Below are 27,651 nucleotides of genomic sequence, written 5' to 3'. Positions count from 1 at the left end.
CCAGCCACACGCTGAAAATGCCAAATGATAGCTCTGGGTAGGCTTCTCCATCTGCAAGTTTTAAAGCACTTCAGAACGGAGAGTGGATGGTGGGGCACAGACTAAAAATGTTCCTGGACCTCAATCACACACACAGCCTGAGTGGAGAGCACAGGCTCTCTAACTCTCAGTAAAGGTGGTATTTCTGGATTTAAACAGATGCCAGCATCTGTCCTACTCCTCAGGCCCAGGCTGCCACCAAATGCTATTTCTGCTGCTGCTGCCAGACACCAAAGGCACTTTTAAAACAGGTGCAGCAAACGCACGTTACCAGCCTGAACGGAATTTCTGACCACACACAACACACGCACACCATCGACCTGTCATGAAATGGGATGCCAAGGCTAAATTGCTTATCCAGCACTATTTGTCAATCCAGTTGGTGAAAGGTATTAGATTATGATTTGGATATAGGAGTCTCTTAAAACCCCAAGTCTAGGCCCTGAATACTAGAAGACCACTGCGAGATGGCTATGTGAGAAATGTACTTAAACAGCAAACTGATATAGCAGGGGAGGCCTTACCATCTCATCTTGGGTTGGATCATTGTCAAAAATCTTCATGGGAGGAGGAAGAGGTGTGTGAGACTCTTCATCTGGTTCATCTTCGCCCCAACCTTTCTTGCTCTTCTGAAGAAAATTTAAATGTAATTACAAGCAGTGACAGGTTTCTTGTATCTTTTTAGATACCTGAACCCCACCACCGGGTTGTGGGTCTGTTGATACTATTACTGGCTCAATATTGCACTGGCTGTAGAGAACTGCAGGTAATGCTAAGCACCATGGAAGAGAAGCAATAAAGATGTAAGGTTTTGCCAGTTAATCCTGGTGCATTCTAAGCATTACAAAAATAACAGTTTATAGGTCACCCAAGAAGCTAGGGCAGTTACAGTTGTCTGTCTGCTGATGGAAAAGTATTTTTCAATTTAAATGAGAAAAGTTCAATGTACAGTTTTTAAAATGTGTTCCTCTATTTGTGTTCAGTTTTTACCATCTCCATTTTTGGCTTGTATTTCCTTATGCACTTTATCAGGAAAGAGCCATCCTGGCAAAGAACATGCCTGAGAGAAACTGCAGCTACAAACATGTAGCATACTTAACAGAAACACAGCTGTTTCTCTGAGTGTTTTCTTTCAATAAGAAATTACACTGCCATGGTAGGATAAAGGTGACATGAACCTCAGCAAAAAATGATCTGCTCAAGAATAACTTCATTTCTATCCTTAGCAGCTTTCTAATAGGCTACTAAAAAACCCTCTAGTTAAATGTCAGTAATACATGCAAACTTTCAAATGCTATTCCTTCTATATCCCACTGCTCTTTGCATGACAACGCTGTTTGCAACACAGCTTGGGTTGATGCAATTTTACATACAACTCGCTGTTCCCTTCAGACCCTAAGGGAACTGGGTTTACTCATGCGTGAATCACAACCACAGAAGAGACTATCAGAGATACAGGCTTTCCTGCAACAACCACCACACACACCTCATCTGCGCTGTCTCCTTGAGGAGTGGTTTCATCTCCGGTCTTTGGTGAGCCGAGGTCAAAGCTCTTCCTGCCATCTCGCACCTTTTTATGTTTCTTGATGTTGCTCTCGGTTTTGCCACTGTTCAGCCGGCGCACAGGACTAGTCAGCCATTTCTTCAGGGTGTTGGTTGAGCGCTTGGGGCCAGGAGAGCTCTGGATGGAGTTGAGGGATGGCTGAGGTTGTAAGTTGGCCACTGAATCAGACTTGCCGCCATTGTCATTGGAAGAGACCGAATATGCGTCTGGAAGAAAACAATGCAGGTGAGAGATCATACCAGCACCTCCTCTCTCTCCTAGTGCACATCAAGCGCTTGGCAGTCCTAAGCATGAAGATACAAGCTGCCTTGATGCAAGGCCTTCTGACCTATGGACATCGTGTAAGCTCTGTTGCACACCAGGGAGAGGAATATGCCCTCGCAACAGGCATTTTTCACAGTCTTACACACTGCTCTCATTTCCTACTACACTATCTGTCTTTACAAAAGATTGCAGACAGCAAAGTTATCTAGTTTTTGAGGAAAGCCTGAATTTCATGCTAAATGCTGAATTTCTCAGCTTCTTCCCACAGATTTCACTATGAATTGCCAGGAAGAAAATAAGGACAAAAAGCAGATTACTAGAGGAGACCTGACAGCCACCAACACTTTGTCAGATTCCAATTCCATAAACGTTCTTCAGCTGTTTCCGGACCCCAATGACATTACTGTTAGTTAAACTACTTATTAACTTTTGAAGGTTATTTGAAGCACCTTAAAATTACCTCCTTTGCCCCTGAAAGCAATTTGTCAGAAGACTTCACATCTTCCCTAGAACTAAGAAACTGGAATGAGCAATTACAAATTGTTCAAACCAAAGGAAACTCCCAAGAAAGAGGTGCAAGGCACGCTTAAAATTAAAAAAGATTTCCATTCTATGCAAGCAGGAGATACTGCTGAACTGTATCCAACTGCAATTATCAATACACATGTTCAGACTAGCACCTTAGAAATGGGTGCGACCTCCCTTACCCTCCCCCCCACCCCCAAAAGCAACAGACCAAAGATGTGCCAATGTCAATAAGTCTTTAAAACCAAAGCAAGTTGCTCAAAGACTTCTTAATTGCCCTTTAGGAACAAGTGCTCTGCTTTCACCTTCCTGAAATTGTGGCAAGGCAACTCCCTCCCCAGGAGCAATCAGGGCCTCAAGTGTTTAATCCCACACAATTTAAGATGAATATTATTTTTTTTTTTACAGAATTCAGAAATTGTCACACTCCTGTAAGATACATCTCAGAGTGTACATCAGCAGCCAGCTGATGTTATTACACGTTTTTTAGATGGTTATCTCTGAATCTTCCATCTGCCCCAGCAGAAAACAAAAACATAAGTTACAACACAGGAAAATAGCCTGGTGCATCCAGACATTCTCAGTTCAGCAATAAATATCATTAGAGATACTGGACAGTACACATGCTGAAGGAGAGCTACTCTCCCAGAGAATCGCTACCTATATTGTTTTAGAATATAGCATTATATAGAATACGTAGCTTCTGCTACCTGCATGCAGAGCTCCCATCCCGCCGGGCAAGGCTGCTGCCGCCAGCCAGCTGTGCACCCAGCAGAGACCACAGCCTGCCCTCTCTGCCAGCTTGTAAAACATAGCCCATGAGTTATAATATTTTATCATATTTTATAACCATAGACAGTCTCAGTTGAACCAATAATTTATTACATACCTGAAGTCAAAAGTTAGTTTTTTAGAACATATGGAAATAATTGTAACAAGCTAGAGAAGTCAAAGTTCATTTCCCAGACAGGAAGAAAATCCAAAGCATCTGTCTTCTGATGACAGGACTGAGCGTGAGAGGGGCTGGGAGGAGGACGGATCCCAGGTGGAGCTGCTGGGTTTTTTCTGACCCCAGGGCAAAGTAGCAGTCTTATCACAAAAAGGCCTGAGTCTAGCCAGCTCCTGTTGATGTTATTTCATGCACACGAAGTGGTGTTACATTAACTAGCGCAAGACAATATTTGTCAGTGGCCGGCTTACGTTCCAATCAATAGGCTTCAGCCAGCCTCCCCTCGCAGGTTCCACGTGATGTTCTGGGAGTTTATCAGCACACCTTGCGTCAGCAAAATTCAGGGTTTCATGATGGTGATTCTGATTTTGCAAGTGCCCTCACCCCTCCATCCCCCCAGCAGCACCGAAAGCCACGCAGGTGGCATGGGAAGCTCCAGGGTTCCTCGCCAAGGGGCTGCGCCGAGCTGGGTACCCTCGGGTGCCCGTGCCCCTGCTGCCGCCGGAGGAGGGTTAGCTCTGGGAATTACCGGCGCAAAGGGAGCCGGGCTGCGGTCATGGAAGAAGAAATGTTGGAAGTGATCGCTCTGCAGAGGCTGCCACTGCCAGGGGTGATTTGGGGCCAGCAGCCGCATCACAGACCCGCTGCCTTTGCTGGGGACTGGGCTCAGTGGAGGCTGAGGAGAACCCAGGACAAGCTGATCTTCCCACATCTTGGCTGATTAGTGTGCAGAGATTTTTACTATGGCTTGGCAGTAACACGGTCCAAGCCCCTACCTCCAGTTGACGGCACATTGCCAATTTAACTTTTGGTAAGGGCAGGGAGCTGACAGGAGGCTGGACAGAGCCGGGGACAACCCCATCCGCCCCAAGGATTTGTTACTGAGATGCAGCCCAGCAGGCTCGAGGCAGAGCCAAACCCAGGAGCCCCAAGGTTCGTGATGGAAGGGGCAGGAACCTCCCTTCCCACCAGGAAACACCCCTGGTTTTACAAGCAAGGCCAGGTCCTCACCTCGCTGCTCCTGCTCCTTTCCCCAGACAGCGCAGCTGTGGCTGGGGCACGGCTGGACACACAGCACCTCTCACACCACAGCTCTCTTGAGGCCATCCCGGGGAAGTGATGGTCAGTGACTGTCCCTTGTCAGCCTGGGGAAGGCAGCAGGTGGGCAGAAACAGCCCAAGTGCCGAGCTGGCCCACAGCCCACCCTGCCCAATTGCAGGAAATTTGCCTAAATCTTAACCTAGAGCCAGAACCCCTCTCCAGCCCCACCATCAGCCCTCCAGAGTCACAAGCCACAGCAAAAGCCAAACCAAGGGTTTCCAGAGCGAGGTGTGTTACACTGCAACGATCCCGCCTGGACGAGGCTCTGGATTTTCCTGCTCAAGGTCATGCTTTTTGGTGAGGAAAAGAGGTATTTACCAAGGGCTTACTAAATCTCAGTTGTGCTACGCTGTACACAAGCCCGGCAGATATGAAGTCTCCTCCTTTCTCCTTGTCTGTTGAACTGCCCTGACTGCCACTGCAAGGTGTGTGGGACAGAGCCTGTGCTTCGCCTGGCCCATGCAGCCCAGGGCTGGAAACATGGCCTTATCTTTCCTTTACACGGTAACAGTCTCTGCTGGCTGAAGGAAAGGGAGGGAGGTGAAGGAAGAAAAAGGCTGGTATAAATCTGCCTGCTCCTCAGCCATCGTGAGAGCCCCTCAAGGCGGGGGGAGTTTGCTTTACCCAGCACCCTGGACACGTACAAAGCTCTCCCATTGCATCATCCCACTTACCACCATTGCCAAACACGCATTATCCAAAAACCACACTGAGAGCCCGCTGCCCCCCATCCCCTTCATAACCTTTTTTCCTTTTCTTTTTTAAAGGAACTGCAAATATGGATACATTTGTGAGCAAGTCACACTCGCCATTTGCCAGCCCTGCTGAGAATTCTTTCCTTTGTGCATAAAGCTGGTCACCTTGACATGGTCACGGAGGCAGTACTGGAGCTCAAGGAAGAGCAGAGCTCACGAAATGAGAGACAGAAATATTTAACACAAAAAACCTGCCAGGAAAGACTTGGAGACAACCTCCTAAGCTGTGCTTGTGTGAGCTCCACCGCTTCCGCGGCACGTACGGCTACAAACACATTAATCGTGACACTTGATACTAGCCTGAGACCCAGATGCCAGGTGGATCAAGCGGAAGAGGAGGACATGTTACCATGCTTTTCTTGCAAAGCACTAGTACATATGTGCTTTGCAAACTGTATTGGTAGAGCTGCTTGGAAACACAGTCTGCTTAAGAGAGGCCAGGGAGCACTTTGGGAAAGGTGCAGCTGCCGCTGCCCGCAAGGACTAGCAAAGCAGTGGCTGCCCCCGCGCTGCAGCAGGTCTGCAGGAACGTCAGGGCTCAGCAGAGAGCTGCAGGGAGCAGTTGTCCTGCCACAAATATCACGAGACACATGCATCTAAAAAAAGGTATTTGGTGAAGCAAAATGAGCGTAGGGAGGTCAGCAGACTAGTGTGGCTAGATTGATTTCCTGGCCAAACCATTCATTCAGACAGAAGAAATGATGGTTTCCGAAACACCCCTAAGCAAACCTCCAAGAAACTTCTGGCAATAGGACTGTGACAGATACTCAGCCAGACCGAAGAGCTTTACCATTCAGAGCTTTTGCACTGCTAGAGGCCTGAAATATTTGTTGTTGTTGTTGCTCAAACAAACAGACGTCTATAAAAGCACAGCTCTTTTACTTGAAAAATGGAAGGTTCCAGTTCTGCGCAGCCTTGGGCGAAAGGAAAAAAGAAAATCTCATCGGCTCTTTTCAGAGGCACAGTTATATTCCCATTTGAGTCAGTAGGAATTACTGCTGGAACATAAACACAAGACATTTTATTTTTACCTCCCTGTTCCCCAGAGCACGCATGGGAGGGGAGGTCTGTCTGATCAGGCTCATGCAGCACCGGGCTCATCGGCAGGAACTCAGATTTCTAACAGGGAAAAGGGAAAGGCTTCTCAGAACAACTCAGAAGAAAACACCAGGCTTCTCTTTTTGATCCATACTAACCACAGATCATATACAGCAGGAAGGAAATGCTTCCATAACCAGAAGTTAATACAGAATATAGCTATGAAGACAGGTGACTATGGCAGGCCACGATCTTGCTTTAGGCGAGAAGCGAATCTTCTGATTTATGTATGGCTCCATTTCTCGCCCCAGAAAAACAGCCTGAGAGAAAAGGATTTTTCCACAGAAGTCAAAGAAGACGAGCCAGAATGCGAACTCTGTAATCCTATTAGCATGTGCATTTAAATCAACAATTTTTTTGCAGAAGTAATTCCACTCATGAACGAAGGCCAATAATGACAATTTGACCGATGAGCACATAAATTAGCTCTGCTGTGCTTGACAGAGCCCATTTTCCATATTTAGTGATTCCTGTAAAATAACATCTCTGACAAACACGGAATTGAATCAGATGTGGGTGAAAGACTAACTTGGTCTTTACTTGAACTATTATTTCCTGAAGAATGGGAACTTCTGTACTAGAAAATCTTGGAAAGTAGGAGTCATCTAGATCCATCCTATGCACAAAGGCTCCACGTTGGTATTTCACACTGAACAAACAAGAATCTTTGAAACCACCAAAATGCACCCTCTCCTGCCCTTCCCAGGAGCATCTCCTCTACCACACCAGCTGCAGGCTCCAGTCCACCGCTCTCAGCCCCTTGAGGCTTTTATACTCTCCCTTGGGAAAAGCTGCTGTGAGAGCTGCCTCAGATGGGCTTGAGGGCTAAAGCCCTACTTGAGAGATGCAAAGATGGCAGAATGATATGAAAACTGCTTCTTTGCTCTCTTCCGTGATTTTGTATTAAATGTCCAAAACACGCTCAGTGAAACATTTTTATTGGCACGAGTCAGAGTTACAAAACTTTGTGGCTTAGGCAGATGACAGTACTGATCCCAGTTTTAGTGTTAGAGCCTATTCTGCCTGTAAAACCTGGCATGGATTTGCAAAAACTTGGGAGGTAACAACATTTGGATAATACAAAATCACTTTACAGCTATTCCTCAAGTAAAAACACTAGTTCATAACAATGTAAATATCAAACCTGACAACTTTTAATGCCAACAGATACACTGTCTCCTCAGGCACTGCCTCTGAAAAAGGCTGCAGCAAAGAATGTAAGTGAACACGAGGAAATTTTCAGTGGCCATGTCAAAGATCGAGGGCAACTGGCTTGAAAAGCCCTTTAGATTAGAAGTATGTTAAACTTTTGCAATGGAATTGCAAAACTCGCCCTGGAGTCCTCCACGGCTCCCCATATACTCCCAGCTCTGCACAGCCGCTCTCCACGTGTCCAGCTGCAGACCCGCCCTGCACTTCGGCTCGAGGGAAAAACAAGATGAGACCACACAGGTCCCTGTTTCACACCAGAGGATAAAGACACATTCAAACTATGCCACTGAAATCTAAAAGCAAATTTTGCTGTGAGGTTCAAATGTTCTCCCTAACTTTCCCATCTCGTGGAAATGAGCAAAATTGAGAAGCTTCAACTGACTTTTCTGTTTGTGTCTTTGAGTGTCATTTGAAGCTTCAAGCTGGAAGTAACATCAAAAGGCACAAATCAATCTGGCAGGATTCTCACAATTCCATTTATGTGGATAAAATGACTTCTGTCCAAACCCAAGAAGAGTGGTATGGAGTTAAATGTTTTATGCAAAAGTTTCTAGCCCAATAGAGAAAGTAGCCTACACTGCTAAAAGAAGATATAATTGACAATGTTTCCAATCACTGTAATGTAAAAACTCAAAATCTGACTTTCTGTTCCACTGCCAAACGTGCAAACAAGACTAACTTCCAAAAAGGGGGAAAAAAATGGACTAAAAACTAAATTAATGACACAACATTCAGAATGCACTGTTTCTTTATTGAATAGCTGATATTTCTTGGAAATGGGAAAGAGGAGCTGCTTTGAAATAGATGATGACCTGCAGGTTCCCTTTAGCTACACTGTAAAGCAGGGGATGCTCCTGGGGGATTCTGCATATGGGTTTTGCCTTTGGGAAACGGTCACCTATCTGTTGGTTTTAATAGTCAACTTCTTGCTCATTACTTCCAGGTAGAAACCTAAGGCGAGGAAAACAAGTACTCACCTAGCTGGGGTGGGCAAGCACCGCCACTCAGAGAAGCTCATTTTTTGGCAGACAGCAGCTCACCTCCTGCTCTTGGCAGTCAAGGAGCTGCACACATTTCTGCCCAAGGGCGCTGGGAGTGGGAATCACACCCTGTAGGAGCCTCTCTCTTTCCATTAACTACAGAGGGAGTCCGAGGAAATTACACTCTTAGCTAAATTTAGTTATTGTGAATCCCCTTCCCACATCTGAGTATGTTTCATACCAGGCCGATCTCGCAGCAGGAAATGATTAGCTGAAGTTAAGCATCTGACAATTCACTTTAATGAGCAATAACTCATGGCAACCCGCCATTAGCTTCAGTTGAATAGCCTTTATTTTTAGCTGGTGTTGCTCAGATGCAGCTTTCATCCAGCATGCGCTGGGAAAGCTGACGTCCCAAAGTAGTCTCCAGGTCTTGGTTGTGCCAGTCAGAGTGTCAGGGCTCAAGAGCTCCAGTTCCTGGAGGTCAGAGAAAAGTCATTGCAGTTCTGGGAAAATTTCAAAGAGTGAGATAAAACCGAAAGCCTGGAGAAGCAGCACAGAGGCGCATGGTCTCAAGAGACCTTGCAAGAAAAGTTACTGAAATCCTGAGAGCGTGCTGAATGAGTGAGCTGGGTCTCCAGGGAGAGAAACAGCACAAGGGGAAGGCACAGAGAGCGAGCCTGCTGAGATAAAACATGACTTTGTTACTGTCCAAGAGTGCCTAGTGAGAGGAACAGCTACAGAAGCCGTATCTATTCTATCTGCTGCTCCATGTGGACCTAAAGCTATTGTCAGAGGTGTCTGCAGGAAGCATGCAGGGAAAAGAGGAAGACGAGCCCTCAGATGAATACTGGACAGGGTCTTGTTTCCTACAGAAGAGAATTTCAAGGAGCTGCTGCACACAAAGGCAGAACACATCCTTGTGCCTCTGAAGAGACTCTCAGGAAAGCGTGCAACTCAGCTCCGCAGCACCAACCACCTGAACAGCAGCTGAAACATCTGTGGTCCTCCTCTCCGGGTGCCCCATGCAGAAATGTGTTTCATATAACAGCTCACAACTGTGATGGGTATCTACAGCTTCTCTGGTGGAAGGTTTGAGCCGTCTTCTCTCGATTTATCAGCCTGACAAACTCATCCTGCTTCAGAGTCTCAACCGAGCCCTCATAGAAGCAGCTGTGAGTTCATGACAGGAGTAATAAGAGAACAAACACCCACAGAGTGAATCCACCAACCTGCTGGTGAGATACTCCTAGCCAGCTCCTATCCCAAAATACTATGACATAGGTATATTGAGTCCTTCAAGGAAGCCTCACTTATCTCCCCAACAAAGCAACAACTTTTTTGAATAGTTTTTTTTACTGAATAGAAGGGTGTGGAAAAAGCTCAGAAAAAGAGCAGTGGCTCCACACAGCAGAACTGGAGGCCAGACACAGCATTTCTACACACTCAATGTCATTCACCCATTCTCTTGCCTCAGGTTTGTGCCCAGCACACAACCCAGACCAGCCCAGAGGACAGCAAGAGCAAGTCAAACACATCTGCTGGCAGTGCATGTCGAAGCAGCTTTCCCATAATGCCTCACAGCTGGGAGAGCCGATTTCTGAAGTCAAGAGGCACACATTTTACTTCAGCAAAGAAAGGAATAAAAAGTCAAGACTAACAAGATCCAGAAAGGGCACGCTGGTTTGTTGGTTTTTTTGATGGTTTGCTTTTTTTTTTTTTTTTTGAACAAATCAACATTTATTTCAGTTTAGTTGAACAACTTGTTGAAGCACTTCTCTAAGTTCTACTTTACATTTTGTATTTACACTGTCCTCATTCTGTGACAAAAATAAAATCCCCGACCCTGAAGTTTCCAGAATAAGTGTTGCTAGCAGCAAAAAGAACAAAGTCCCAAACACAAAGCAAAAATCCTCCTTGATATATTTTGATAGGGGATTTATGCATGTTCCATAAAAATGTTTAAACCCTGAACCTTTATAGAAACCTATATGGGATGATGGGGGGGGGGGGGAAATGTCACGTTTGAAGCTGAACAAGAAGAGCAGCATTTGCTGGCCTTTGCAAGTACACTGTTACTTATAGCATAAGGAACTGTGAAATGCTTAGACACCCACATAGAAGCAGACTTTTTAACTTTGATCTAAGCAGTTTTGCTCTGCTGGGAGCGTAAGGGTACCAGAGTCGGCAAATACCATCTTTTATCCTGGTGGTGGGCACAAAAACAAACTTTATTACACATGCTTTCCAAGCAGCTGTTGGTACAACACAAGCCTTATTCTTCTGTGAAGTGTCAAGGGTCAGCTTCATTCAGCAGCTCCCAAATTGAGCTACTGTAAGAATTTTGAAGTAATTTCTGTTAAATGAAATCATTGCTAATGTCAACTCTGCCTTATGCTTGAAGCCAGCAACCTCAATGACAAGGTGGACCACTCTGCTGAATGAAGGAAGAGGAGGGAGGATGATGACATTTGAATATCGTATTTATGTCTCCCTACCTCTAATGAAACTGTGGCTATGTACCCAAACAGTTCCTCATGGAAACAACAGAGGAGTATTGGTGACAAAATAAATTGGAGGGGGGGGGGGGGGGAAGCAAAAAAAAAAAAAAAAAAAAAAAGCAAGAACAGAACCCAAAACTTTTTGGGATAGGAAGAAAAACTGCATGTTGAGAAAAAAAGGATTGGTCATTAAATTTTCCAGGCACACACAGGGCTCAGAAAGCACAGAAAACAAGCAGAACAAACAAACACAACTGTGTGCATCTTAGCGTCAGCTTCTTTTGCCAAATGCAGTAGCTTCCAACATTCAGCAGCTGTCTCTTGCTTTCTAGTGCTGTGCAGTTCTCTTTGGTACTTGGAGGCTGTCAGGAGCTCCGGGCAAAGAGAAAGTCTTTGTCCATTTACCAACCAATTCCAAAGGCGCTGATCTTGAATAACTTTACTAAGCAAGAGTGACACAGATGTCTAGCAAAGGGGCTTTTCTCTTAGTAAAGTTGTGGTAGGTGCAGTGGAAACGCAAGGCAATCTACATGCTTGTCAAATTGTGCCTAGGTAAGAACAGAGTCCTCTCCATGAACGTCTCTCATTTGTTCACTCTTAAATTATTCAGGCTCTGACAGCCCCTGAAAAGAAAAGAACGGAATAAGAATAAGTTGCAAGTGGTGCAGGGCAAGAGCGGACACCACGTAACCACCAAGAACAACGAGGTTGGGGTGTTTGACGACAGACACACTGCAGCTGGAGCCTCCAGGGCTGGTGCCCAAAGCAGCTTCCTCTACACCCTCGTCCTCCAGAAACACTAGCGGAAAATACAATCTCACAGCAAAGGTACTGGTTGGGATGGAATAAAAGAAGTAATGAATGAAGTAAATGCAAACAGCGCTTTGGAAATAAAACACACAGATAAGAACTGCTGGTGCTTGTGATGTTTTGCTCTTTGAACACGGCACAGGGAAATGGCTAAGCAGCTTGGAGACTTATAACTGCATGCTCAGGACTATCGGTTAGACTTGTGGGAAGCTTTAAATCGCTGCGCTTAAGTAGGAAAATCAGAACATCACTTGCCATCCCATATAGCACTCAATCACACGATCTATGCCTTGGTTTTTCATCTGACAGTTCTCCAGGGCAGGGAGCAGTTCTGTGAGGAACCTTCCCTATGGTGCCAGTCAACAAGTTTATCAAATTTCAGGTGACAAAATCACTACTACACTCTATCTGTGTCAGCAAGAAAGATGGGATGGGAACTTGTCTCAGAGAGCATCTGCTGCATGGGAACAGGAGGGCTCTCTGCAGCACTCTGCCAAGGTCTCAGCCCTCTGAAGCTGTGCAAGTGCCTTGACCCAGCCACCAGCCTTTCCAGTAAGGCTAGTCCTGAGAAACTCATTGATCGTGACTTCTGGAAGGCCACATGGAGCTTCCCATGGCTTTTACAGTGCCTACACCATTGCTCCTTACTAGCAGCATCCTCACGGAAAAAATTCTACATCCAGCTTAGGAGAGATGTGCAGGTGCACTGCATGAACTGCACTGCTTCATCCCCAGCTGCATTACTGCCTCTAATTGCATATAGCCATAAAAACGCTCTACCAAGCAACATGTCTAATAAGTGATTATCATTATATAAGCTGTCTTTTTTATTGCTGAGTAGTTGCTTTCTTTTGGCTCCACCTTTCAAAGTAATTCGGAAAAAGAAACACTTATTTGAACACAACAGCAAGGGCTGGACTGGTCTAGCAGTAGAGGCTCTTTGATTTTGCAACGACAGAATGTCTGTCACAGACATCAACCTGCCTGATAGTTTGATATCTCCAGGACAAGTGACTGCCGTGAATACTCAGCAAGCATTAGCCTTTAGACATTTGTCTGGGGCTTGCCTTGCTTGAGGTTTTTCTTAGACACACTGCCGGATCAAATTTTACAGCAGTGCAGCTCTGAGCAGCTACAGACCTCCCTGGGCAGCCCAGGATGTTCAAGCCTGAGTAATTTCTCCGATACTAAAACAAAGTCAACTAAGATGCTGCGGTCCGCTCAGCACCTGCCCCCTGGCAGGACCTGTGCTTTGCTTTTGTGGAGCTGAAGTTACTACTGTAATATTCAAAGTGTTTTCCTCCTTACCTAAAGCTATGGTTTCCCTTCTGCTGACCTAGAAAGGATCTGTGTTGATTAATACTTATTCCATTTCCTAACAAAATCTATTCAGCCTCCACATACTTCAGCTGAGAGCAATGTTTGAGTATCATGTTGATCCTCAGGGTTCAAACTACAGAAGGTACAAAGAATACCAGACTTGAGGCACTTCAGCAGTATTAGCTGTGAATCATCTTTTTACATTTTACCACTCCAATACATTCAGATCTAAATACATTTGCATTTCTAATTAAACCAGATTACCATTAGTAACTAAAGAATGTCTTAAATCAGAATCCTCAGGCCATAAAAGCTAACTGCATGATGCTAAAACTGGATTTCAAAAATATACATATTATACCCCCTGCAGGATTAATTAGGCAACATCTCTTCAAAAGAGTTCTCAAAAGTGTATTTATTCAGCATGTGGTTAAATTATACTGGGTTGTGCAACACATTTCATAGCCTGCCTTGGCACACGCTTCTGCTGCAGCAGACAGCTGGGGCCTTGTTCCTCAGGGGTGCTCAACATGGGCAAATCTGATTTGGGAGCGCAGTAAACCCCAGCTGATGAGGAGGAACACACATGCTGGTTCATGCTCTCTTTCTCACAACCGCCGAGATGCTGCCTTCACCCCCATGCAATCGCATGTACCGCTGTGCAGTGGTGGTCGCTTTGGCCTCAGTTCACTGGTGCCACTGAACTAGATGATCTTGGGTATGCCTGGTATGCTTCCAGGACACACAGGCCTATAAAAAGGCTGAAATCAACTGGCAGATATAAATCTGGAAGCTATGATGGCTGAGTATTTGATGCTCATTTTTTCACCAATTTCCTACGTGACCTCAAGAAAGTTTCAGAGCGCTTAGTGACTGTAATGTGTTTTTGGATAGGTTAAGACTGTGCTGTGTGTCTTGGGGATGTAGGAAACCTCTGTTCACTAAAGCTGCACGTGTATCATGAAGGGAGGAGAAATAAAAACCAGCACAGCATAACGGCACATCCTCAGCTGCTATGCTCTGTAGCTGTAATAGTCAGCAAGCCTAAACTGCATGAAAAAGTGACCCCAGTGGATTTAGCTGTAGCTGGGGATGTGCAACTCCCAGCTCTCCTTGTGCTCCATGTGAAATATGAACATGGAAAAATGCCCGAAAACATAACGACAGAGACACCTCCAGAGTCATTAAATCCAGTCCCTTCTCATCACGGGTAAGAGTCCATCTCTTTCCTAAATCACAAAATGGTTTGGGTTCGAAGGGACCTTAAGGACCAACTAGCTCCTACCCCACTGCCATGGCAGGGACACCTTCCACTAGACCAGGTTGCTCAAAGCCCCATCCAGCCCGGCCTTGAACACTGCCAGGGATAGAGCACACACAACTTCTCTGAGCAACCCATTCCACTCTCTTACCACGCTCACAGTAAAGAATTTCTTCCTAATGTCTAATCTAAATCTACCCTCTTTGTTTAAAACCATTACCCCTTGTCCTATCACTGCAAGCCCTACTAAAAAGTCTGTCCCTATTAATTCAGTTGTGCTAGTGAACAAGGGATCGTGGCTCAAAACGGACATATAGAGTGTACTTGTGCTTTTCTGTATTCAGCAATGTCAAATTTCCATGTTTAATTTACAACCTTCCAATACAACTGGTAACAATCTCCACCAGAAACCACTTACTGGTTCCTTGGGATCATGTTTGCTAATGGGTTCCCAGCAGGCCTGGCTTCCAGGCTTCACCACCTTAGGCAACTCTACAGCCTTGAAGATAATTTTGCAGGAATCCAAGTTTTCAGAGTTGTTGAGCTCTACCAGGACTAGCAACAGCTGTAACACATGGAACAACGAAGTGCACTGGGGCGCAATACGGGCAACAGGATAGGTATCACTCATGTGCAACACACAAAACGAGAGATGTATTTTTCACGTTTTCCAGAAGTACTGAGCAACCACAGTTCCTGTATAGTAGAGGAGCACCCATAAGCATTGGGAAATGCATTGGGATGTGAGGGAGTAAGAAACTAGCCAGAGCTATAGTGGGCTTTCTGCAATGTGATATAACATATGCTGCATTAGAGAAAATCAAACGTGTATGTGAACTGAAGCATATATAATGGCTCTCTCCCTGTCAAAGAGAAGAAACTCCCATGGCTGTTCTACTATTAACTGCTGTAACTCAGTTTGCAGGCTCTATGTCTCATCTCATTAGGACTTCACTGGTGAAATTTTCATATTTTGTCCTAATTATCTGAAAGGAGCCCAGGTGATGTGTGTGATTTCTATGTTCTCGGTCTGCCAGGGAGAGGATTGTGGGACCAGTCCAGGACAGAGGCTGACGGATCAAGAGGCATGTCAAACTCAACGGGAAACCCAATGAGATGCACTAACTACATTTAATCCAAGGGATGGTTTGTGTTTCAGCACAATCAGCCACATGAAACATCATGAACTAAAAGCAAACAGGTTAATTTTTGGTTATTCTAACGGCAAAGAACATTAGTCAAGGGGGACATTTTTGAGCATCTCATCAGGTATTTTCTAATAATTCTTTACAATGCTGAAGTCCTACAGATGGCCTACAGATTTGTTTTCTTAAAACAGCCAGATGTGCTTCTGTAGCTGTTTTAAAAAGTATCTTTACATGACATTGAATTGTGTGATGCAATATAAGCAATTGAACTGTTCTGCAATAGCAACTGATACGTAGTGGCTAAATGGGCAGAGAACTGGATTTCCTTAGTGAATCGAAACCCACATCTGCAGATCCCTGCTGTAAGCACTGGCAGCCCAACCTAGTCTTCTCTTTTGAAAAGAAACTGCAGCTTTTGCCAAAACTGAAAATGTTAACAAGACAAGAATTACACTGAAATGTAACAGTGTTCTGGTGTGTTTGAGAAGTATCTTGACGCTATTTTTAGACTGAAACATTTTGAGGTTTGGGGCTTTTTAACTTTAAAATGATAGCTTACTTTTCCTAATACACAAGTTTTAACAAGGTATACGCTGTAACATAAGAGGGTTTGGGGAAAAAAACCAAAATCCTTCTGGGGTCATGCAAAGTAACTTCCCTTTTTGTTTCACTTCAGAACGGATAGATTTTATTTGAGCATCCGTGCATTGAATTCCTAAACAATACATCTATCTGGCACTTATTTTATAGTAAAGCAGCACGTTTAATTACCCCATGTTCTTTGCAGTGAACAGGGAGCTACCCAAGCTATATTTTCACAATTATCTGTTCTCTCTCCCTTAGAATAAAGTCTCCCTTCTTCAGGCTTTTGACAAGATGAATAAAGCCTTGTGTATTCTTATACGCTTCTTGGAATGAATGCAAAGTTTAGGAGCTTTGCCTGCATAAAAGCAAACCCCATGTTTTTTTAAAACTGGATGAATTTATGGAAGTTGAAAACAATGCAGCAGTCTGAATAACAAGGATCCCCACCACACATTCACCCCTGGACTACTAACTGAACGCTGATTTTTATAGAAGATCTTGCTATCTATTTTACACATATGAATTAAGATCTGAAAGTTTATTTTCTGTACAACTTTTGTCACATCCTGTATATAACTATATCTCAAAAGATAAGGCTCCAAGATCAGTCACATAAGGGAGACACAAAGCTGGAGGATGAGGGGCTAGCTTGCATGGACAGAGTTAGCTGTCTAGCAATGTGTGCAACTTTCAACCCCACCCCACCCCCAAAAAAAAAAAAAAAAACAAACCACTACCACGCTAGTATTACTTGGATCTTAAGAACTGAGAGAAAGTTGCTAAAGCAACCCAAACACTGGCACCGATATGATAAACATCAGATATACACAAAGTGGCTGGTGGAAGATGAGAGCAGTGAGCAGAGACTCACATGCAGCAACCAGCACTTGAAAAAACCTCAAACCTCCTATGCTCTTGGATACTTTATATTTTGCAGTAACACAGACTCACTGTATCCATGAGCAAGGTTTCTACTTTCAAAAAACCCTCCTGTGAACAGGTAGGATTTAACAACACTTAAAACTAAGTAACCCTACGAAGAGCTCGCTGTTCCCCCAAGCCTGCCAACAGAGCAGCGGTCGTGCTGCTCTTTCAGCTGTCCATGTTCAGAAGTTGCTTATCAGCCTCAGGACTTCCCCTCCTGAAATCCTCCTACGTCTCATAGCCATGTTCAAGGGAGGACATGCCCATGCACACAAACACTAACAGGTTCAGACCAGTAAGTCTTTATTTACCCCAAAAGGCTGGCACGGGGACTGTCGGGCACGCATTTGGGACACGCTTAACTCGGGACTATCAGGAGAGTGTAAAGCAGGTGTGGGAAAGCACATTTCCACACTAACAAAAAGAGCAATTTTTTTTGCTAACAGTATTCACCTTGTCACGTTAATCCTGCTTGCTCAACTGAGCAGCATTTTCATCAGCTCTTTTGTCCCTTCCAATAACTATCTGCCATGACCTACTCTGACTCCTGACTCAGCCTGCAGAGGTGGGAAAACGCAAGACTTGGAAGAGATGTTCCTGTCATGGGCCTAGCAGTTTTCTCTTAATAGAACTGGAAGAAAATAACAACAACCCTCCCAAACCTCACCACAACCACTTGCTTGTGAAACCTGCCAGGAGAAACTGCCGAGCACAACTCTGGTCTGAGAGGGAGAGACTGCCCACAGACCAGTACACTTGATCCTCTTGACTCTACTGAGATACAACTAATGAGCAACAGATGGACTTCACCCAAGGAGTATATTTGGGGAAGGTAACAGTTTCCTCATATTTCTCATTCAGGAAGGGCCAGGAAACTAAGTGAGCTTGGTTGACACCCTTAATTTTACTATTGTTTTCTCCTCTGCCTCAGTTTTGACGGAACTGCTTTGGACATGCATTCCATTATGCTTTACACAGTGTAACCATGGCTCAGCCTGAAACACTAAATAAAATATGTTCAAATTAGGAAATGTTATGGGCTTAAATATATTACTGCAGATAACTCTCTTGCTACCACTCAGCACAAAGGTACCAGTTTCCTTAGCAAAGCTCTGCAGCTCGCTGTAACACAGTGTCAGCACCTTCTATAAAAAGCACCATCAGATCTCACTTTTTACCTAATGAAGAAGTAACTTTCATTAACATGCTGTTGACAGCCCTTGTAATGATGCTGGTTTGCCTAACTTCCAGTTAAGGCTCTGTTTCTGACCAGCTAGCAAGGATGTACAAGGTGGCTGAACTCCCTTCACTGCACATTAGTCACCACCACTCTGTCAAGAGCAGCTTGCTTTGTTAATCTTAAGAGCAAAGAGGTTCACCAGACTGAGCCAGCAACAAATCAGACCTGGGGAAGGACAGCAAGAAGAGGAAAAGGAAGGAAAGAAAGAGGAGGACAGGAAAACATACAAACACATGCAGAATGAAGAGCAAAGATAGGAGAGAGAAGAAACTGGAGGGACAGGAAATTTTAGAGCTTTACCAGGAGCTTAGCACAGACACAAACCCACTGAATCTTTCATTTTTAACACACTGAAATTAAGTTTCTTGTGCTCTGAAAAAGAGATGTTTGGACACGACCGGCAGTCTGCTCAGAAGAGCAACGGTTCAAGGAGGCAGAGGGGGCATGTTCTTTATTGAAGCCAACATGGTGCATCTACTTAAATCCATCTTCCCTGTTTCTGGCTACCCTCAAGTAAAAAAGTGTTTTATACTCTCACCTGAAGCTACTCTGCAGCCACGCAGTATTACTTAGAACAGGGTGAAAGGTGTTGCACTGTAAAATTATGCCAACGATAGATTGCTTTTAACCACAGACCCTTTTCTTTGAGTTGTACCAGCTTCTCAAGTCCAGTAGACAGGAACATCTCTCTCCTTGTGCTCGAAGAGCAGCACTTCCTACACCTTGTTAGTGCTTTCCACCCTCCCGGTGCCACTTTGAGCAACGAGACCCCAGAGTGCTCCACACTGCGCTAGAACTGAATGAGCCAAACTACAGCAAAGAAATGTCCTGTAAATAAGGCCCTGGGTGTAATAGAGCACACAGAACTTAACTTCTAGGTTAAATCTGAGTCACTGACTGGTCTTTACAGCCCCCTGTGCATCAGAGCCTGGCCTTCAGTCTCCACCTGACCCAAGCTCCATGCACCCACTGCTGAGCTTCAGAGCTCTGTGCTGAAGGTAGTGCAGAGCAATGGCACTCACTGGCTGGACTTTACTCTGTTTAAAGGCAACAAAGCTTTGACCTTGTCACATTCAAGGCTTGAAGCTGGCCGTTTGCTTTACAAAAGACATTTCACAAAGCAGGAACCCTCGATATCTTTGCTTTCTCTCGTCAGGATCCTTTTGAAGGAACCTCTAATCTGAGCCACCTAGAAAACTGGGGAGATCAACTGCCTGTTAAAAGAAAACAAGGTATATTCAACTGCAAATCCTGGACTGATTTCTAAGGAGAGTTCAATGACTTTCTAGTTATCAGAAGGCCATTAGATTTTGAACCCTCTTTATCAGTGCGCTTTCTGGGCCAGTTTTGGAGCACTAAGAAGCATCCCCTTACACTAGGCCACTTTGCATTTGTGCATTTAGGCGATACAGCAAAAAGCCTCGCTTGCCTACTCTTGGCTGATTAAGACCATTGGCCTAAAGGCTGTGCAAGTCTACTGCTCTTAGCTACCCCTTTATATGGCTGAAAGCAAGTGACAGACTCTTGTTCTGAAGCACTCCTATATTAGGATTCCTATCTCTCCAGAACAGACAAGTAGTCCTTATTTAGTTCATGCAGGGGACTATCAGGGACAGAGCAAAACTGCAAATGGTACTAAGTGTCAGTTGCTTTCTCTGGATAGACCCCAATAACTTTGTCCATGGGCAAAGCTGACAAGATCAGAAATTTACTAAAAGAAACAAGCAAAAAAGCAATATCAAGGTCTCTACTGCTGCAATAGACAGGTTAAGATTGATGCAAAGAGTAGTTTGAGTTATCTGTCAGAATCCTTCAGAGAAATGCCCAGTTACACAAAATGTACGTACTTCATGATACACTGGGGACACAGGGTTTAAGTTTTTTCAGCTCTGCATTATTGTTGATCTGCTAAATATCAAGCATCCACATCACTTCCTAGCTCCATGACATGAAAAGCACTGACACAGCTTGTACCGACACAACCTGTGTTTGAGCATAGACTGCATGCTCATCATCTCAATTTCTCTCACCGGACGGTTCTTATTGGCAAAACAAAACCTACGAAGTTCTTGCAAAAGATCAAGATACATCAGGCATCTGTCACCAAGGGGAGAAAAAAAAAAAAAAAAAAAAAAAAGTGCCAAATTTCCAAAGGCAAGGGAAGGTCATTTCTGGGGCAGCAGCGAGAACAGTTCCCAGGTGCTTCACATCCACCTTAAATGCAAACTAGAGCCACCTATTCACACTGCAAGTCTGAGATCAGTGAGAAGCCCAGGGACTAACGGCATCTCCCCAGAAGCCAAGATAACCACTGACAATGCAGCATACATGAAGCCAGAGCTTCAAAGGTCTGGTTGCCACATTAAAGCTTGCCACAGAAGCTGCCCACAGCAGCGCACTGGTGCTATGGTCTGGGGCACCCAACCCCCTCATCAAATGTCAGGTTTGGTACCTGCTTACATTCAGGGAGTACTTCCACCATCTGACTACTTCCGGTTTTCTTTGATAAATACAGCATAACAGGTAGCCTTTTACAGCTCTTTGGCCAAAGTTTCCTACCAAGGCCATGAGAGAAGTAAAGCGATTGGTATACACAACACCTTTTGTTGCTAACCCAGTAAACTAGAACTGCAAACACAGTTAACATTTCAAAAGGAGAGAGAAGAGCCAGCTGTTTCTCCTTCCCCCTTTTAGAGTCCATTGCAGGCAGGACAGGCAACAGGGAGGTTTTAATCTGATATAACCTTTTAAAGACCAGAGCCACGCCAGAGAGCTCAAATACTGCTCCAGCCTGCTGCACAGGCCAACACATTAAAGCACAGGCTATCCGAGGGACTTGGCTTCCCCAGCAATTTAGTACCACAACATTTCTGTTAGCAGCCCTACCACTACAACCAGGTTACGTGTTTCTTTTCAAAGGCTGCAAAACAGCAGGGTTTTGTGCATTGACCTCAAGAGTCACTTCTTTGGCATGAAGTAGTGTGTTCTCCCCAGGCTGAAAAAGATCAACGTCTTAGGAAATCATGGCAAACTCCATCACCAACTAGCTTGCTGCTGTCACCACATAAGTGTGACTCTAGCTCAATAACTTGGGGAAACAGGGCTCCTGCATTGCAAATATATGCCTCAAGAAATTAGCAAGCCCACCCGTCCTCAAAGTCATCTTTAGCTGGGGATGTACGAACTGGTTTCACAATTACCAAAAAACTGCATTTAAAAGTTTTAGTTTTTAAAAAAGGACCCAAAACATAAGAAAAGGCCAAGTTTCATTCAGGACATGGTTGCCTGGCCATTCAGAGCGCAGGAAACACTGAAATACCATAACACTGATCTTCAAAAAACTCACGTTGCCCAGAACAAATTCAAGAGCCCGTGTCACAGCATAAAGCCTACAGGCTGGGGCACCTTCAGCCAATGCACCGAAGCCGCACTGCTCATTGTAAAAGCCGGATTTTTATTTCCTTTTGCAGATGCTCTAGCTGCCATGGCTTTCCCACATCCCTCTCAGTGTTTCAGCTTCCCCAGACCTTCCCACATCACCATTCCGAGATTTGTGAACTGTGAGAAACAGATGTTCTCAAAGCATTCTGCTCCTATTCAAGCCCAAGAAAGACTCGAAAGGGAAAAAAGAAAAAAACAAGAAGAAAAAGAAATCTCACTTAAGCAAATACTTCTCCCCGCCCTATTGACCTTACAGTCCCAGGGTGTTTCCTACCAGCAGCGATAAAATGTATCCTGTCAACTCCAGCCCGCTCCCTCGCCGTGCCCGCGGCCGGTCGCCCCGCCGCTCCGCGCCCGGGGGTCCCGGCCGCGCCGGGGGGTCCCGGCCACCCCCCACCGTCACCTGCCGCGGCCCCCGCCCGTCCCCGCGGCACGGGGGCAGGCGGCGGGGGGCTGCCGCCCTCCGGGGTCCACGCTGAGCCCCGGGCCCCGCTCCCCGGGCCCCACCGACCTTTGCAGGCGCAGCAGCAGCAGCACTTCGCCAAGAGCCATCCTACACCGGAGCGGGCGGGATAGCCGCGCCTGCCCGCTTTCATGCTGCCTTCGGGCCGCTCATGGCAAAGCGCCACCGGCCCGCTCGGGAAAAACAACAGAGCGCAACAAAAATAACAACAAAAAAAAAAGCCCTAAAGCCAAAACAATATTTTTAAACCGCCGTGCTAAGCGGCCGCGGCGCCCAGCAGCCGCTGTCCCCGCCGCGCCGGGCGCGCACCTCCGGGGGCGGGGCGGGGGGCGGGGCGCGGGGCGGGGCGTCCCGCGGCCCTGGCACCGCCTCCTGCCGGCGCGGCGGGACGGGGCTCCCGCTGCTCCCGCTCCGGCTGCAGGGAAACGAGCTCTCGGGGGCGGGAGCTGCTGCAGCCGCTGCCTTCAGCCGTCCGGCCGCCGTCCGCGGCCGGCAGCGAGAAATAGACGCCGCCTGGCAGGAAGCCTGCTAAGGCTGATACGCCGTGGAGCGGGGGTCCTCCGAAGTCTTTAAAAGGGAAAACCTGTAGCGCTGGGTGTTTTTGTTAAGGTTCACAACTTTCCAGGGTTTTTTTCCCAGTGTCATGCCTTAGCATCTGACAGCTAAAACTTTTTACACCTAGTTGGAAACGCTAACCAGCCCGTCGTGATCCCAGTGGCGCTGCCCGCCCGTTCCCTGCGCCTGAAGTACCGTAGGTAGACGCTGTGTTCTTCTGACACGCGGACCAGGACACCTGAGAGCCAGAAACACAGCTTGCTCTGGAAGCTGCCCACCTGTTTTGTCAGGATTTCCCACCTAAAGCATGGAAAACTGGAGGTGCCAAAACCTTCCCGAACCTTGCTGGAGGCAGCTGGCAGGAGAGGTCGGGCAGGATTCCAGAGCAGCGGCATCATAGTTTTGCACTCTTGCATGGAAAGCTGACCAGACCCAACAAGCTGCTTCTCCCGGGCGTAATTACATATTCAGAGGGAAGAGCGGAGGGGAGATGTGCTGTGCTTTGTGCCTCGGTGTGCCAGCAGGCTGCACCAATGCCACAGGCTAGTGATCTGGACTAAGGCTCTTGGTTTTGCTGCCTAATGGCTTTGGGGTAAGCAACACTCCTGTGGAGCCCAGGGCTGTTTCTGGACAGGAGGTGAGGGCTGCGGCTTCAGCACAGTGTTCGCAAACCCACCTTGGGTCGAACCTGTGCAGTGGGTGCTGCTGCCTAAGGGCAGGCCTGTGCTGGATGACTTCTGCTGTAGCTGTGAGGTGGGATCCTGTGAACTCTAGAGCCATCCTGGCAGAAGGACTGCAGTACCTGGTGCCAGAGACCTTCCCTGAGAGACTTTGTCCACCACATTGGCAAATATGACGCTTTCCTCCTTCATTTGTGTCTGCGCTATACAAACTGTTCTCTGACTACAGCCTCACTGGAAGGACTGACAACCTCACAACAAGCCTGGAGCATGCAAAATTTTCCTGCCTGTGACCTTGAGCGCCAAGGTGCTTTTCAATACCTAAGAATGAAGAGAACCTTAACTCTGTTTCCACGGGAATTTCTCGGGGGCACACTCAAGGCTTTTGCCTGTAGCTGGGAGATAATATGTCTCACCGGAAGCAGAAACTGCAGCTGCAGCTGGAGAAGGAAGAGGTGGGCTGGGAACCAGCTAGGACACCCCCACCCTTTCCCTACAGACTGTTTTTTCCTGCCACGGTGCCCCAGGCAGCAGTGCTTCAGGTGGCTGTTTCAGCTACCTGCAGTGCCAGGCAGAAAGAAGGCATGAGCTTAGGGCCTCCCAGTGATTCAGGGGACTTGCATGAGAAGGCAGCTCTTCACTTCTCTGCTTTCTGCTTTGTACCGCATCTCTCTCTTCACTCCCTCACACCATGGCCACCTTCTGCCCTATGGGCTGGCTGCCTCCCACCTAACCTGAGCCTGCTTTGTGCAAACAGAAAAAAGGGGTAAGTGAAGATGCTTTTCACTGGCATTTTGCTGTTCCTGTGGCACCTGCCCAGAGCAGTGATACAGGCTCTAGTTCAGGAACGCTCCTTACACAGTGCTTAGCACGCCACAGCCCTGCTCCTGGCAGGTTTAAAAAGCCATCAGAAGAAAATCTTTAAGAATCCTCATTGAAGAAACTAGGAAAGATCCTAAAAGTAGCATTTCACCCCTAAATCCCCACGACTCTCGGGCAAGTTGGCCGCTGTGTGGACCCATGTCGGGGCAGCAGCCTGGAGGTGCGCAGGGCCAGTAGCAGGCAGAGGGCAGGGGCAGTGGGGGCGAGGGGCAGCAGGGACAGTGGGCAGCGGGGACAGCAGGTAGTGGGGACAGTGGGTAGTGGCAGGGGCAGCAGGGACAGCAGGCAGGGGCAGTGGCAGGGGGCAGCAGGGACGAGGGGCAGGGGCAGCAGGGATGGCAGGCAGGGGCAGTAGCACGAGCAGTGATGTCGGTGGGCAGGGGACAGCGGCCGGGGGACAGCGGGCTGTGGGGACAGCAGGTAGTGGGGACAGTGGGTAGGGGCTGCAGCAGCAGGCAGCAGGGACAGCAGACAGGGGCAGCGGGGATGGTGGGCAGGGGACAGTGGCGGGGGGACGGCGGGCAGGGGCAGGGGCAGTGGCAGGAGCAGTGAGGACGGCGGGCAGGGGCAGCGGCAGGGGCTGCGGGGACGGCAGGCAGGGGACAGCAGGCAGTGAGGACAGCAGGTAGCAGGGACAGCAGGTAGCGGGGCAATGGGTAGGGCAGCAGCAGGGCAGCGGAGACAGTGGGTAGTGGCAGCGGCAGCAGGCAGCGGGGACAGCAGGCAGGGGCAGTGGGGACGGCGGGCAGGGGCAGCGGCAGGAGCAGTGAGGACGGCGGGCAGGGTACAGCGGCCAGGGGACAGCGGGGCCCCCTAGCGGCGGGTCGCGGCGGCGCCGAGCAGCGCCCACGGGCCCGGGGAGCGCCGCGCCACAGGCACAGCGGTACCGGCGCTCGGGGTGACGCTGCAGTAACGGGGTGCTCAGACGGCGAAGCGTGAGGCGCTCAGGAGGGTTTTGAAGCAAGTCTGTAGCTCTTGAAATTGCGGCCAAACTTTAAACGTAATTAGGGTGCAATCTCAGCTCTGAACAACTGTTTACTTAATTAAAACAGAACTGAAGTCATTATTGTGGGAGGAAGCAGGCTTCCTCTGCCTCTGCTCTTAAATACACCGTCAGAAAGTCCGCAGATGTACGAGTTGCTTTCGTATGAAACCTGAGAGTGCCTCTAGAAATTACTTTTGCTGTAGAGGGGAAATAAGTTCTAATACTTTTAGTCAGTCCTCTTGTGCAAAATTTGGGGTGACAGAGGCAAATACAAATTCCTGCACCGTCTCCAGTGCTCCCCCGTACCTGCAGTGGCTATTTCATTTTCTTAGGTTATAAACCGAGGGACCAATCTGAAGGAAACACAGGACAAAATAATTAGTGGATGTAAACTCACATGGCTTCATTTGGGTCAGCACGAACACAGTGAAATAAGCCTGGCCGAGGTCTGTAGTGCAGAACAGCAGCGACAGCATTTCTCCCATAGTAACAGGTGCTGTTTCCTTCCCCCCATCACATATAGAGGGATGTATAATGTAATAGCTGTCGGGAGCATCTGTCCGTTACTTATGCAAGTCAATCCTACATTGTGCTTTAGGGTGTAAAGTGATCTCTGCAGAAAATCCATCCCTACGGGCACCACTATTGCGGAGTAAGAAGTATTATGGCCGATTTATTTTTTTAATCCAATGAAGCTTAAGTATTAGCTACTCATTTCTTAGGAAGGAATAGGAAACCGACTGCCTTACAGAACTAACTCATAGATGGCGAAAGGAAGATGGATTCATACAATTTTAAATACGTCATTTAAACATGTGGCATGACTTGCAGAGACATATTCAGATAACGCAAGGACATGTATGAAATTTAAGCTTTGTCAACAGGGAGAGTTAGGCACCTCTGCAGACCAATTCAGGTGGTGCAGGCAAGACAGTAAACATGGATGTGTCGATAACCAGTCAGTGAGAAACACCAGGACCAAAGACTTAGTAGAACCTGTTTCTTGCTTATGGTCTTGTCTCAGTTCATGCAGAAATCAAGAGTTACGCAGCATCTTAAGGAGCCCAGTAGATGCTAGCTGACTAGTTTCATTACTGATTTTCCCACTTGCTTTCTGGGTGACTTTAGGGGAAAAAGATGACCATTTCATGCCCCAGTTTTCCTGTGTGCAATAAAAGGATATTTGCATTTCACATTCCCTTTAAAGTGGTCTGAAAGAGAGATTAGACATCCTACACTCGACAACAAGAAGAGTTATTATTGTTTGATGTGTCTTGAAATGAGTGTGGCAAGATATGGCTCTGACATTATTGGCCTTTAGATTCAGTATTAAAAAGCATCAAAATCAATATGTCTTGCCTGCAAATGCTACTCACAAAAGCAGGTAAATCTGAACAATTGGAGGGAAAGCAGATTGGCAGAGGGAAGCAGTCCTTGCTCAACCAGCACATTGCAGTACATTATTCTTGGCTCTGGCTCCAGCTATTTTCAACAGCACTAAACATTCATTAGATTAAATCAAATGAACCACATTCTTTAAAAATAGCCAGAGCCTTGTTGTGCCAGTTGGAAAAAACAACAACTTTATTGAGTACTAAAACAGATCAAATAAATCAAAAATAAATAAATAAATACAGTCATATTCCCTCCTGGCGCAAGGGAGCACAACTGCAAGGAGAGGTTTTTGGCTCCTCAGTTCAGCACAGTGGTAGGTAAAAAAAGAACATTCTCAACTAGCTAAAACAAACACAAGAAATATAGACAGTCCAGCACAAACTCCACGCTGGACTGCAACATAGGCATATGTTCACCAAATGTTAGAGTATCTCATTCCTGATCCCTCTGCTGCAGACGTCAGCACAGGGTGGGTTTATGGCAACTCAGTAGAGTTGCCATGATCAAACAGCAGCCTGGCCCACCAGCTCTACTGTAAAGCCTCAAAGGCCACGGCCAGACCTGTCTGCTCTCTGCGATGGACCTCATCTTTATGTACCGCACAACCCACCTCTCCCAAACATCCAAAGTGCCCTACTGACACCAGCCTAACTTTCTTTCCTAATTTTCCTAATTTACAACCTTTTTTTTTTTTTCTTTCTCTGCATCCTACAAAGAACGAAGAGCCCACCAAAAAAAAAAAAAAAGGAAACTTATCCCCAAAAATGTCTTTAAAAGATCATCAAATAAGCAGCACGAGGTGGATGGCTGTAGAGCGGACTGTGGAATGAGATACATGTGCTTGCTTTGTTGTGATTCTGTCTGTTTCGAAGGAACTTTGAGCTGCCCCCCAAATACTCATGTAGGTATAATCTAGGAGAATTTCATCCACTCTTCGGAGCAGAACAGACCTGCAGAACATGTCCCCCTTCAAC

General features: G+C 46.6%; 1 protein-coding gene across 9 annotated transcripts in view; it reads right to left on the bottom strand.

The window, feature by feature from the left end:
* Positions 1-27,651, bottom strand: part of KALRN (kalirin RhoGEF kinase) — a 528,299-nt gene that overhangs the window by 60,135 nt on the left and 440,513 nt on the right. For 7 of the 9 annotated variants that reach the window (XR_008823368.1, XR_008823367.1, XM_056348127.1 and 4 more), the window contains 2 exons: positions 1,526-1,809; positions 564-668 (listed from right to left, as the gene is read on the bottom strand). Coding sequence is in view for 7 of the 9 variants with exons in the window: in XM_056348127.1 (XP_056204102.1) it covers positions 564-668; positions 1,526-1,809 (389 nt within the window). In the remaining 2 variants the exon portion in view is untranslated. Of the gene's footprint in view, positions 1-563; positions 669-1,525; positions 1,810-22,228; positions 22,486-27,651 lie in introns of those variants that run through there. The other 2 variants (XM_056348128.1, XM_056348122.1) reach the window with 2 other exon arrangements.

Source organism: Falco biarmicus, chromosome 8 (assembly GCF_023638135.1).
Source record: "Falco biarmicus isolate bFalBia1 chromosome 8, bFalBia1.pri, whole genome shotgun sequence".
In the NCBI taxonomy this organism is placed as follows: Eukaryota; Metazoa; Chordata; class Aves; order Falconiformes; family Falconidae; genus Falco; species Falco biarmicus.
This window is presented reverse-complemented; position numbering and strand designations above follow the sequence as displayed.